Here is a 14,983-nt window from a genome sequence, read left to right as displayed (position 1 = left end):
TGTGGAAATGGAAACTAAAGCTAAACAGTAGCAAAAGCTGCACATGTGTAGAGGAATAAGAGATCCACATTGTTGCACAGGACGCAGGTGGCTCTGATTTAGCAGATCAACACACTCAATGTAGGAACATTGAAGAGAGTGCAGAGACAGAGTGCAAACACACAAACGCAGTAATTCACCCCAGCATTACATTAATAAACTGAACATTATTTTAATCCAGAAGCAAAAGATATGATCCCCTCCGTGTGATTACACTAATGAGGATAGACAGTCTGTTCATGGATCATTCATCAAGACGACCGTGGAGGCAGTGCTGTGTGTATGTGTGTGTGTGTGTGTCTGCTGGTAAGTATGTGAAATGACATCTCATTGTGACTGACATGTCCTTTATCAGGATTCAATTTCCAGTAGAACAGCGTGAGGCTGGTGTGTTCATGACCGTCCATACAGATGGTGTCGCCTACTGTAGCACTGCAGGGGGAAACTCTAATCAATGGCAGATTGTATTGGTTTTGGATAAGGTCAGATATTTCTCAAATATGCGATTTACGCTCACACACGAAGAGGCAGTGTGCCCCCCTTTTTGTCAATTTCCACCAAGACAATCACAACATTCCCCCCCTCCTCCCTGAAACAATCACAACACGGCAGTGCAAAGAGCGTAAAGGTCAATGTTCTCCACAAGGATGAGAGAAAACAAAAAAAAGACACACAACAGGAATAAAAGCAGAAAGAGCCGCAGATCAGTTCATCCCACGTTTTAAAAGTCAGATGTGTCGTCTCCCACATTCAGTCTGAGCGTCCATCGAGTTAATGCAGCTCTTTATTGAGAGGGGAAATGAACATGTGGAAACACAGACAGGGGGAAACAAACAGGAGAAGCAGAGTGACGTAAAGATGATACGATTTATGCTGAAAACTTTCCGTGGAAATTGAAGCCCAGGCGCAGCGGGCCTGTCGGCGACGCTTCATTACACACATCTACTCACGAGTACAACACCCCGATGACACTCCCTACTAACAGGTGTGCTCCAAGCTTTGAAACTGCACACACAATGACTAAGCTCGACATCGTTTTCAATCAAGTCGGCATCAAGCGAGCCACGATCAGAAGCAATCAAATCTAGAAGAATCTCAAAGTGAACATTTTTGCTCTTCAGTAAAGTCAACAAGACAAGAATTTATGCTCACAGATCTGCAAAGCTGTAGATAAGAATAAATTAAACGTTATTATCACTACACAGAATACAAGTAGTAAGACAACGAAATGCAGAATCCAAAAGTTCCTGTCGACCATATGAGATGTTTGCAAGATTGTTCTGAGCGAACTTTGCATAATGTGGAGAGACGCTGAGCCTTGTGTTGTTCATGCACCACCATCTTGGTCATGGACATGTATACTGCAGGCTTTCTCAATTTTTGTACATAAATAATCAAAAAAATTCAACTTTAGATTTAGATCCAAAAACTGCTTGGGATTCAAGGGGTTAACTTTCTTTCACAAACTACCATTTTCAGCACAAACTCTAGTACAGATGTGCTTCAAAGCTCGGGGAAAGCCTGGTCCTTCAGCTGCCTAATTTGATGCTGCAGTCTTAAGGGAAAAGGGGAAGCACTTCCTGCCATATTGGTGAAAAGCTCTTCGGGCAATCTGTGTTTCTAATATTCTCAAAATGAAAACTGATTAAGCTACCTGCACGCTACTCTGGATAAAGGTTTGGTTCTACACAACATGTCGGGTTGCGTCATTCCGGCCTCCTCTCTCGCCCCTCCTGCTCCGGCTCTTCCTGCCCCGTGATAATTCACCCTCATCTGCGGTGTTGTAATTGGAATTACCAGAGCCGTTGATGTTAATGATGCAGGAAAGGACTCAGATTCCTATTACACTGAGAGGTCACAGGTCAAACAGGACCTCTGTATGCTAAATAGGCCGTGTCTGGGTGGGACATCATAGCGCCAATACACACAAATACGCACACAGAAGACACGAGATGATGAAAGTTCGTCATCCGCTGCAGTGTTGATTAAGTGTCTGAATAATGACATAATAAGATGTGGAGTCTGTTTTGTTTTTTTAAATCAGTGTTTCAGAGTGGGAGGTTTTTGTCTGTTTGGAGCACATAATCTCTGAAAACCTCAAACTATTCCATTCAAACATTTGCTCTTTAATGAAGAACACCAGAAGCCTGCACCTACAACAGCTTAACTAACTGTGTGTTATCTCCTGTTGGATGCGATTTGTCACATATTAAAAACAATGCAGATGAATTCACCTTGATTCACCTTTGGTGTTTTCAGAAGCGTAACCTTTTCTGTGACCTCAATTTTCACCGCAGTATGAAGTCCTGCACCTCTGTGGAAATGGCACAACCATGGCTGGAAGTTGGGAAAATTCAAAAATGTCTTCTGTGCAGTGTGACACCGTTTTTATTGCCATAAATCACAAAAAAGAAAAAACTAAAGTTGAACATCTTTGAATATTTGTTTTGTAGAAATTGTAAAAAGCTGGACTAACATGTACAACATTTCTCCAGGTGCCAAGACGTGTTACTGACACTGGAAAAAAATGCTGGCACTACATACTATAGATATTTGACTACTCTAGTTTCAATTTCTTTGCATACACGTCTGCTGTCTACTCTGAATTTTTGTCACTTGACTGTTGGTTGCACTTAAGTCACTATAGAGGCATTCTCGTTTTTTTTTACATAATCTGGTTTGAGCAGGGGCTGCAAGGTGACGCAGTTGGTTAACACTGTTGCCTCGCAGCAAGAAGGTTGCCAGTTCGCATCCCAGTGGGGGCACCGGGATCTTTCTGCGTGGAGTTTGCATGTTCTCCCAGCGTGGGTTCTCTAGCTTCCTTCCACATAGTCCAAAAACATTTTGAGATTAATTGGTGATTCTAAATTATCCGTAAGTGTGAATGTGAGTGTGCTTGGTTGTCTTTCTCTAAGTGTAGCCCTGTGATAGACTGGTGACCTGTCCAGGGTGTCCCCTGCCTTCACCCTGAGTCAGCTGGGCCTCCAGCCTCCCCGCGACCCTAATGTGGATTAAGCGGTGTATAGATATTGGACGGATGGATGGATGGTTTGAGCAAATGGTACTTTTATATGAGACATGCAGAATAAACTGAATTTAATTAAATATAACACATTTGAAGTGACAGATTTGTACGTCACAGATGAGCAGTTCAAGGACCTTCAGAAAGCTGAAACAATTCTTTCTGTTCGTTCTGTTTCTGGCTCTGATAAATGGTGCAGTTCAGTATTTTTATTTTTTGGCATTTTTGCCTTACTTCGATAGTGCAGTCAAGAGAGATACAGGAAAGTGGGGAGAAGAACGTGGGAAGGACCTGCAAAAAGGGCCATGAGCGGGATCTGAATTCATGACCTCCGCGTCAAGAGATTACAGCCCCTGTACATGGGTCACCAGCTCAACCAGGTGACCTATAGCGGCGCCCCACAGTGTAGTATTTTTGTTTTTGTATTTTTTAAAGACAACAGGCTTTTCTAAACTGCCGGTAGGTTTTAGGGTTCAGGGGGTTAATTAATTAAATGGAATTTGGGGAAACCAGCTGACTAGCCTGGCTGTTACCTCCTGAGTCACAGTAGCTGGCAGAGCAATAACTGGACGTATGCGTTTGGATGTTTTTTGTAGGATTACCTTTGTTGAAACCAAGCAACTGTCTTTTTTTGTGCAGCAGAATCAAGGCAGACAAAATTCAAGACTCACACAAGCACACCATTGTACTGCTTGTCCATGGAGGGAATTTTATATTATATTATATTATATTATATTATATTATATTATATTATATTATATTAGTATCTTCAACACACACACAGAATTTAAATTTCATGTTGAATATCGGGGAAGTCTTCTGCATTGTTAGTGTTTGAATATGTGTTTATTTCTACATGACAGATTCCTCACGGTGGCGTTTGTTTCCAGTAAATATCTTGTAGCAGAAGACGCTGCAAAGAAGACGAGAAAACACAACTGATCAAATAAGAACAGGAAACATTTCTAAAAGGGGTCCTCTCTGGTAAATAACACTGTTTCTACAAAGCATTTTCCTGCATCTGTTTGCAATGATGCAATGTAATAAGCTTTTCTCTGTCTATATATATACACACAGCCAGAGCCAAGCACCTTTATGATTGGAGAAAATTTCCTTGCCTCATTGTTTCCTAGAAATGTAATTTTGTTGGTTCATAATTTCTGATAGCTGCCTGGAAAACAACTACATGTTTGGCCTAAATGAAAATAAATCCTCTAAATATTGATTCATTATCATTTTTATGTTGGAACTTTTATTCTCCATTTATGCTCAATTGGATGCTTGCTTATAGACACATCTCTTCTTTCTCCGTGTTCCCCTAACTGGCTGCACACTGAAAAAAAACCCACTGTTGCTGTACTTTAAGTAAATAACTGAAAATGTACCAACTGAATACTGTCTTTAAGGAGCCTATAATTAAATAAATCATTATTTTAATCTTCGAAACCCAAAAACCTGCATGTTGTCCTCACAAAATCACCAAAACTGCACCATTTATCACAGCCAATAAATGTAACTAGAGGGAGAATCATCGGGTTTGGTGGTCCTCAAAACAACCGTGAAGCCACTAGTGACTCAACTGTGAACAATGGTGGCAGTAGGAAGCTGTAAGTTGGAAAATATCTACAGTATGCAGAACCACTACTTTTTCCAGTATTGGTAACACCTGTGGATAAATAAAAAAATATGTTTCTTCCAGGTCGTTCTGATTTGTAACATAAATAAGCAAAGAAATTAAACTTTTTTTTCTACTTATTTTTTTTATGGCATTGTAACTTTGTAATGCTGCACAGATGACATGTTTGAGTTCTTCCTACTTCTAGTCATGGTTGTGTTGTTTCCACGGAGGGGCAGGACTTTCTATTGCAGTGAAAAATGAGCCCACACTGAGTATAAAATTCCCAGGAGCAAATAAAAGACACTGCTTGGGGTTCAGAGGGTTCATGTGTGAGAAAAATCTGCAGAATTATCTGCAAAAAAAAAAAGCAAACACCTCCTGAAACATGATTGAAAGAACTGCATTAATTTAAAACAGTCACAGTTGATAGCACTCACAGTGAGACGTAAAGCAATTCTTAAATAATAAAAGTGGGAGTGCGGGGCGCAGATGCTGCCACAGATGAGAAGCCTTAAGTGTGAACCAACAAGAGAGAGACAGTCATTAAACCGAGGGAGACAGTTTCACATTGGGTTCGCTACGAAGCCTCAAGAAGCCTCAAGATTTACAAAATGAGACAAAGACGGAGGAGAAAACTCCACTCCCACAATAACTCCGCTGTCTCCTCTTCTTTCTAAAACCTCAGCTGAATTACAACTAATACAAATGCTCAAAAATAAGACTACCAAAACATTAAATCCAGCGTCTCTTCAAAATCAAGAACAATCATTCTCTAATTCAGATGTCATTAAAACTACATACTTAATAAATCTGAATAGAAAACCTCTCTTTCAAACGAACCACCTCCTTCCCCAAATCCCTTTAAAGATCCATTTCTTGGCCAAGTTTGAAATAATTACATTAACTTATGCTAAGCTCTTCGTCAACCCCGAGCGTTTAATCTTTTCAAGTCATAGATTGAAACCTCGAGACGCACACACACACACACACACACACACACACACAAAGATTGATGCGCACCCTCTCACGGCGCTGCGTGTCAATTAACTAAACCCAATTATTTATCTCCTCAAGAATTCAGGCAGATAAGAGCGAGGGTTGCTGTGAAGGCTGAGCTCCGTCCTGCAGCACCACCTGGGACTCAGTGACATCACCATCACAGAAAAAAGAAATTACAATCAATAAAAACAGCGACCGGCTCTCGAGTGACGCAGCAGTGACGCAATCAGCAAGACTTCGAGGAAAAAGTAGCATTTATCTGCATGGAACAACGTGTTCGATTACGATCAAAGCGTTTCCAAAACTTTTTCCTGAAGTGAAACAATTCTGTCAAATCCGGTCAAACGTGACACGAGTCAGCAGAAGCCAGAGACGCATTCAGATGTCAAACAAATGCCTCAGACAGAAGTCGTGTGCTGACAAACCGGCTCTCTTTACAATGTTTATATGCTAAACAAAGACGGATGGGAAGCTGCGGTAATGTGTTTTATTATTTTAATTCCACACGAGATGCAACGTCGAGGAGGGATGACGGACGGGTTTATAACGTGGTGTGATGAAGCAGGAGTTGCTCCTCAGGTAGATATTACTAAGAAAGAGGGATGAAGTAATTTGATTTGGTTGAATGTGATGACAGATAAACTGTTGCCACACACCAACAGACACACAAAGAAAAAAGTTGCCCTCCAAGTGAAGCTGCAATAAAAAATGAAAATGTAAAACCAACACACTCAAATCGAACTCATTGATTTTAATAAATAACTAGTCTGGAGAAAATCCTAGTTAATGTGAATCTGAATAATTCTTAACAGTCCTACATTGTGTAAATCCATGTTTATTGTGTTTTCTGTGCATTATAAACTTAAAGCTGTGAACTAAAAGTTATGAAAATATGAAGCTGTTTACTGCAACACCTCCATTTTCTGTACAACTGGATAGCATCCCAGGTTTACAAGCCGGTACAAATTGAATTGACAGAAACCATTCAGGAGGAGCCGCTGCTTTACATTCGGTCACAACAGATGTTCTGCAGTTGGCTACAAGAGTGAACGCAAACGTCTTCCTGTACTTCCATCATCTGAGGAACTAAAGGCCCAGTGCATTACTTACGAGGTGTGTAAAAAGTTCCAGGACTGGTGTCACAAAAGATATATTTCAAATCCAAACTTTTCCCCTTCGAAGTAATCCCCCTGGAGTCTAACACACTTCCCCAGCCTTCTCTGCCACGTCGCCATGCACTCCTGGAAGGATTCTTCCAGGATCCTGTGCAGCACCATCGTCACAGCCATCTTGAAGTTGTCCACGTCTTCAAAATGAGTCCCCTTGATGACTCCCTTGAACTTGGGAAAGAGGAAAAAATCCCATGGAGCCAGGTGGGGTGAGTAGGGAGGTTGCTCCAGCACGGCGATGTTCTTCTCAACCAGGAACTGTTGGATGCTCAGGACATTGTGAGGAGGTGTGTTGTCATGATGACCTGCCACAACTCTCGCCTCTTCTCGCGCACTGAACAAAGCAAACACCACAGGGTCTCTTTGGCGACGTGCTGGTTGATTGTCTGAAGGGGAAAACTGGTAGTGTGTAGTTTGGGTTTGAAATATATCTTTTGTGACACCAGTCCTGGAACTTTTCTAACACGCCTCATATATTTTTGACGGCAGTGTCACCACAACAATAGGAAAATTGTGAATGGTTAGCACGTTGCACTGCTAATGTGGCTAACGACACCATAAGCTTTAATAATATACCCATAGGTCAGAGCTCCATGGAAACCTTAAGAACAAGTTGAAATTAATAAACAAGGAATGGGGGGGGTTTCAGTATTTCATGTTGCCTATTGTGCTTCAGTGAAACCTGAAGTCAGCCAGTGTTTGCTTCTCTCCTGCTCTCTGTGCTCACATATATTTTATTTTAATACAGTCGAATTTCCAGTGAGGATGTTCTCATTTACATAATTTTATGTTTTTGTTGTCAGGCAAAGGAACTTTAAAATATTGACTGACACTAAACCATTTAAGACTACAAGCTACCCAGGAGTCAGAGCCGTTTACAAGCTGCGGCTCTACACTGCTCACTACAGTCGTGACTTGATAATTCGTCCCTTAACAATCTGAAAACCTTGCTATCTGACTGGTTTTTCGGAAAAACAAACAGAACCCAGTAAAAATTGTCTGAACATACTGACAACCTTGGATTCCGACTCCAACATGACATTTTATGTCACAATAAGGATAACGGTGTATGATCTGACTTAACAATCCTACAGATTGGCTACGTTCAGACTGCAGGACTTAATGCTAAATTCAGATTTTTTTGTGAAATCCGATTTTTTTGCGAGTTTGTTCACATTTCCAATTAAATGCGATTTGTATGTGATCTGCTGTGTGAACTTCATACGACCCAAAAGTGTCCCACATGCGCAGAAGAGGACAGTGTTCAGTGTTTACGGAAGTAAACATGGATGGTAATGATGAAGCGTATCTGCCACTCCCCCGCCGCCGATGGTGGAAACAGAACTGTGACCGCTAGCTCAACTGGCATCAGCAGCCTGGTACTGCCTGTGTGTTCCAGCCACTTCCACCCCGTCGGAGCGTTCCACCGGGATGGAAAAAATGGGACAGAGTGTTTGCTCTGGAACCATCTACTACAGGAAAACAAGTCTTTACGTCTCTTCATAAAACATTTTTATCCGACTGCCTTTCCTGATTTGATTGAGGTCTATTTTCTTTGAGCTATTGTTGTTATTGTTGTTGTTGTTTTTAACTTTTCCAACACTTAAATTGGTTTTATACACCAAAATATGCTTTTGTCATTTAAAATCCAACGTCACACGAGTCATAAAGACTTGTCTTGCTGCCCTTGAGAAGCAAATTATGTAACTTGAATTTTGAATTAGTGCTCTATAAATAAAGATTAGAATTAATACAGGATGCTAATACGACAGCAATTACTTTTAAAATCAAAATAAACAAGTAAACCGTCAGTAATTATGTTTACTGTGAGTTTTATTGTGAGATTTTTCTTTGATGTTAGTTCGTTGTTAGCGTGCATCATTCACAAGTTCATTAGTCCTCATCATCCTGCTATGGCCATCAGAGGCTTCAGGAAATGAGTTCAGCCAAAGGAAGATGATAAAGAAGGAGGTATTATGTGACACCGGCTCATCGATTACAGATGAATACAGTCATCTGACATGAGCCTCCTGAGCTCCGATACCTGCCCTCTGCTGCTCCGCTGATAAGGCCGAGCCACTGGTGCTCTCCAATGTGTGTGTGCGGTCACTAGATGAGCGTAAAGCCAACTGATAGGTGCTGTATTGACATATTGGATGAAGCCGCACATCTTCGTCTCACATCTCGGCCTATCACAGGGCTGCGGACGCAGATAAGAGCGTCACAGCTAAAGAAGTGAAGTGAGTTGGTCCGAGTGCCGACGTGGCAGCAGCAACTCTGAGAGCAGCTACATTCGTGTTAGAAAAATCTTAACGGCACTATTTATCAGAGCCAGAAATGGTAAAAAACAGAAAAAAATCATCAGATTATTAACTTTTCAGTGGTCCTTGAACTACTTATTCGTGAGGTGCTGTTCTGTTGGGAAAAATAAAACAGATTTGAGCTTTAAATCCATCCATTATCTATACACCGCCAAATCCTTACTAAGGTTGTGGGGGGGCTGGAGTCTATCCCAGCTGACTCACGGTGAAGGCAGGGGACACCCTGGACAGGTCGCCAGTCTATCACAGGGCTACACTTAGAGACAGACAACCAAGCACACTCACATTCACACCTACGGACAATTTAGAATCACCAATTAACCTCAACATGTTTTTGGACTGTGGGAGGAAGCCAGAGAACCGGAGAGAATCCACGCTGCACGGGGAGAACATGCAAACTCTTTCAGAAAGATCCCGGGTTTCCTCACTGGGACGCGAACTGGAGACCTTCGTGCTGTGAGGCAGCGGTGCTAACCACTGCTCCACCTTACAGCCTGAGCTAAAAATCAAGATATTTCATTCAAATTTTATTAAGAATTCACTTAAACCAAGCAGATTGTGTAAAAACTAAAAATTATACTGTCCTCATCGCAGCCATGAAGCCTTTAATGATTAAGCTGCAACCAACAGTCACTTCACAAAAATTCACAGAATTTTCAGATGAACTGGGCTGAACTGCAGGCTGTGTTTATACTGGGCCAACTGAAGATAAGCACAAAAGCAAATTACAAATGTAATTAGTAAAATATCTATAGTATGTAGGATCCCAAATTGTTTTTCTATGATTGGTGACACCTGTGGGCACTTGGCAAAATGTGGTACATGTTGATTCAAGGTTGTTTCAATTTTTGCAAAAATAAATAATGAAGGAAATTCCCGTTTTGCCTTTTTATGATTTATAGCATTATATCGGTGCACTACTGCATTAAAGACATATTTTTCTTCTTGCCATGGTTGTGTGGTTTCCGTGGAGCTGCAGGACTTTATATTGCAGTCAGAAAATCAGCTCACACTGAGTAAAAATGTGACAGGAGCAAAGAAACACTCAAAGAATGGTTAAATAAAAAGCAGAGTGGCAGATGTTTTCTACCTGAAAATGAGGTGGTTGACTTTGAACTGGGTCTCTATGACACCCGTCGTCCTCAACCGTACTCGCAGGACATCTGTCTCTGTTGGCACGAAGTCTGGAGACGTGATGCGGGTCATGTTCTCGAAGAAACTAGGAGAGGAGGAGGAGGAGGAGGAAGGAAGGTTGCAGAAAGGTTAAAGACAGGGGAGACACAAGGGGAAGAAGATAGAGAGCAGTGGCAAAATTAATAACTTGAGCAGACAAACTTGAGATCAAAAGAGAAATCAGGTATCGGTTACGGGGGCGTAGGCTCGTGCATTGTGGGAGTCGCGGCTGCGTCGGCTGCCAGGTGGAGGGCAGGGTGAGCAGTGATAAGGCTGCAGCCACAGGGGGCACATCGGTTCATCAGCATGAATATTCACACCGCGGTTTACCATAATAACACACTGAGGCTAAGCTTCCAAACACAGATTAGCTATTAACACAGCAGCCAGTGTAATCAACTGTATCCTGACTGTGTGCGCGTGCACTCACACAAACACACGCACACACAAAAAGCGGCATCTCCACCTATTTGAACTGACTGTGACATTCTCAACTCGTCATCCTGAATTAGTTTCTTGGGCAGCGACACACATCCTGCTGCATAAAAAAAAACACACACACAAAAAAAAACACACACATACAACATGTGAGTCTGGTTTGTACTTCTGTAGTTGTGAGGACCAGTGTGAGCTTTAGACAGATTGGTCATTTTTCAAAGAGAATACATTTTCTCCAGTCAAAATGCTGTGTTAGTTGATATTTTGGAACACTTCGGGGCGGCTGAACAAACTGAACACGTCACATTATCAACAGCTATTTACAGAGTTACAGAGTTAGTGCTGTTTCTGCAAATTCACGTTGCTTTCTTCTCCGTTTTTCTTTTTGGTTGGAATATGTATTTCATATCTTAGTTTAGATTTTGTGCATGATTCTGTTTTGGAGATTTACACTGAAGTGACTGAAATAAATAATTGTTAAATTAAGAACATGCAGTTGATTAACATAAATTCAGAGCTGTCTGATGAATACTGTGATTCTCTCTCCTTGTTCTGGTCTCCACCGACTCCTGAGGCTCACTCTTAAAACTTTGTCAGTGCAATTTTAAAGCTTTTTTGGGCTGAAAGCAGCCATTTGTTGCTAATGGAAACAAGATTGGTTTATTGATCCTGCCACAGTTTTACTCACTGTGGACTCATTTTTCACTGTAATATAAAGTCCTGCACCTTCATGGAAACAACACAACCCCGACTAGAAGCAGGGAGAATTCAAAAAGGTCTTCTGTGCAGTACAACACAGTTATAATTTAATTAATCACTTTAAAAATAATAATGAAATGTAATTTAAATTTCTTTGATCATTTGTTGACAAAAATGTGGAAAAAAAACTGGACTCAACGTGAACATTTTTACAAATACACACAGGTATTACAAACATTAGGAAAAAAACATGACTCTTTATACCATTCTGAGTTCTGAGTATTAGATAATGTCAAATAAACGAATGAGTTTTAGCGCTCTGGAGTTAGAGATTAATGATTATCTGTGGGTTTTCACACTAAAGTCACTTTCATATGAAATATATTCATTGCAGATCATAGCAGCTTTCAGGGTTTAGCCTTGGTTGTAGGTTTAAGGACAGAATCCGGTTCACTTTACTTGGACATTATACTTGCAGCAACATTGCATTTGCCAACAAGGAAAGTTCAGACGTTTAACAGGTTGTGCACAAATGAGCAGTTTAGTCTGACGATCTTAACCACCTTGTTTTGCAAAAAATACAAAAGTGAGCAGAACTATATGTAATTACAACTAAAATAATGGTATTTTCCCCTACAGAAAGCTGAAAGATGTTGGGGTTTGGTCATCCACTTGTGTTTCTTGTTAAAGTCTGACCTTTTTTAACAAAGTCAGCAACTACAAATACAAACTTAGCACTGCTAAAAGAGAGGAATGATCAGTTTTAACTAGAAAAAAAAATCCCAATTGAAAGATGAGTTTAGAGTATGCATTGTGTCAATAAGGGTCCTCACAAGTATCGTATCAGTATAATGTGTGTGTGTGTACGCATGGCGAGCAGAAGGTGACGGTGATGAACGATGGTTCTCAGTAGGAACCGGGGGCCTGTCGGTGTAGATAACCCCAGAGCAGAGGCCTCTCACTGGGGCAGAGGATGAGAACAGACGGCCTCCTGGTGGGTCTCAGCTCTGACACACACACACACACACACACACACACCAAACACGCACACAGACACAAACACACAGACCCACACGCACAAACTTCATCATCTTCACTTTTTAACTGCTGTGCCTACACTTGTGTGGCATTTATTTAAATTCTCCTAATCTCTTTCATTGCCCTCTCCAGCATTGCCTTTCCCCTCCACTCACTCATCTACACATCTCTGTATTTCATAGATGTTAAATAAACACATATAACAGCCGTTGAAGTGCACATATTTACAGTCTAGTGCAATCTGCCTCCCTCAACCTTCCCTCTCCGGTTTCCAGACGTTGACTCCCACTGACAGTGAGCACACGGCTGAGCATCAGCCGCTAAGTCCAGCTAATTAGACCCCTGCATCTCCTCAGCTCAGCGTGAGCGTGTGTTTGTGCTGGACGAGTATTACTCACTACAGCGCCGAGTCATTGAGCTCGTACTCGTATCCCCGGGCGGCCGCGGCCCTCACCCCCTGGTCGGCCCACAGACAGGACAGGGCATGGCTCAGGAAAGGAAACAGCACCTGCTCTTCGTCAAAACACCGCCCACACGACAGGACAGAATGGGCGTGGACCTGCACAGAAGAGACAGAAATGTGGATGAATGACCAGGGAGGAGGCCAGATGGAACAAAAAGTAAACGACAGGAAAGTTTACGAGCCTGCCTCTGCTCTCCAGGCTTATTAATCAGTAAGGGATGGACGGATAAATGCATGTGCACACAGACAAACACATGCGACAAACACATGCACATCCTGGTGACATTTAATAGAGGAAACACTTTGGTCATCATCTCCCAGTATGATGTGCCGAGTGGGCGGATAACGTACCAGCTCTAATAACGTTGACAATGAAGTTCAAATCGAATCAAACCTCACATTAAAACCACCCACCTATCAGAGAACTTTTTGCTCTCTTTTAATGCAAACAAACTATTGCTTTGTGTGTGTTTGTGTGCTGCCAGGTGTTACAGCTGCGGTGCTGAGATGCTGCTCTCTCGCGCCGATCTGGGTGCAGTGCAGAAATCTACGAGGAGCTGAATGAGAAGAGAAAACGAATCTGTGACTAACCTTGTTTCTGCTGTTTGCCAAGTTGATGCGGAGGACGCCCATCCCATGCAGGACGAACTTCATGGAGGTCAGGAGGTTATCGAGCACTGCAGGCTGAAAACATCAAAAGTTCAGAGGTCAGGTTTAAGACTGGCCCCTGGGCTGCAGCATAACTCATGAATACTGGTTTAAAAACCATAAACAACAGTCAAATATTACTTAAATTCACCCAAAACTATCAAATAGTGGTATTTATCAAAAATAAGTGCTTCAGCTCACACAAGGTATTGTTTAGGTTTTTCCTGCTTTATACAACAACCTTTTGTTAACCTCAGAAATCTTTAAAAACTTGCAATAAAGAGACTTAATGCATTCAAAATGTTTTGAGCTGCTTGTAATTTTAAACTTGCAAATAAATTTATGAAAACTTATGTCTGTTTAGAAGGTTTGGTATAGGTTTGGCCATATGAGAGCAGGAGAACAAGCTGTAAACACAACACTGACAGAACATCATCTTCTAAAGGTATAAAAGTAAAGCAAATTGTTCCTTATTTAATAATTAGAAATAAAAAAAATCAACAACAATGAGCTGACAGAGACTAAAATGCGTCACAAAACTGAAGGAAACTGCTGCTCATCACACCAAGCTTTCACATCACAGAGTTATTAGCTATATTGTGAAGATAAATATATTGATTACTGCAGCACAACTCTGAGATGTTTCTGGGTGTCTTTTTTGCTCCTGTCACATTTTAACTGCAATATACAGTCCTGCACCTTTCTGTAGCCACAGATGGAGGTAGAGTGGACTCCAAAAATGACAAAGTGATAATGCCATAAATCATCCATCCATCCATCCATTGTCTATACACCGCTTAATCCTCACTAGGGTCGCGCGGGGGCTGGAGCCTATCTCAGCCGACTTAGGGCGAAGGCAGGGGACACCCTGGACAGGTCACCAGTCTATCACAGGGCTATACTTAGAGACAGACAACCAAGCACATTCACACCTACGGACAATTTAGAATCACCAATTAACCTCAACATGTTTTTGGACTGTGTGGGAGGAAGCCGGAGAACCCGGAGAGAACCCACGCTGCACGGGGAGAACATGCAAACTCCACGCAGAAAGATTCCGGTGTCCTCACCGGGACGCCAAATGGCGACCTTCTTGCTGCGAGGCAACAGTGCTAACCACTATAAACATATAAAAGAAAATAAATAAAGTTGAATATATTCTTTGAATATCTATTTTTAAAATTGAATCAACAAATATAATATTTTTTGGAAGTGCCCACCAGTGTTATTTACATACTGAAAACATGGTCCATATTTGAGATATTTTATCACATACTACCTGCTCTGCTTGAACACAGCTCGCAATTTAGCCAAAAAGTCCCTCATTTTTTTGTTATGTGACTGTTGTTCACAGCT

General features: G+C 41.5%; 1 protein-coding gene across 1 annotated transcript in view; it reads right to left on the bottom strand.

Annotated features, from left to right (window-relative positions):
- Window positions 1-14,983, bottom strand: part of gnav1 (guanine nucleotide binding protein (G protein) alpha v1) — a 39,570-nt gene that overhangs the window by 11,127 nt on the left and 13,460 nt on the right. The window contains exons 3-5 of the mRNA XM_008280285.1: window positions 13,571-13,663; window positions 12,915-13,075; window positions 10,259-10,387 (exon numbers count right to left, since the gene is read on the bottom strand). Of these exons, the coding sequence (XP_008278507.1) occupies window positions 10,259-10,387; window positions 12,915-13,075; window positions 13,571-13,663 (383 nt within the window). The remainder of the gene's footprint in view (window positions 1-10,258; window positions 10,388-12,914; window positions 13,076-13,570; window positions 13,664-14,983) is intronic.

Source organism: Stegastes partitus, unplaced genomic scaffold (genome assembly GCF_000690725.1).
Source record: "Stegastes partitus isolate 25-593 unplaced genomic scaffold, Stegastes_partitus-1.0.2 Scaffold189, whole genome shotgun sequence".
In the NCBI taxonomy this organism is placed as follows: domain Eukaryota; kingdom Metazoa; phylum Chordata; class Actinopteri; family Pomacentridae; genus Stegastes; species Stegastes partitus.
Note: the sequence above shows the minus strand (reverse complement) of the source record. Positions and strands in the feature narration are given on the sequence as shown.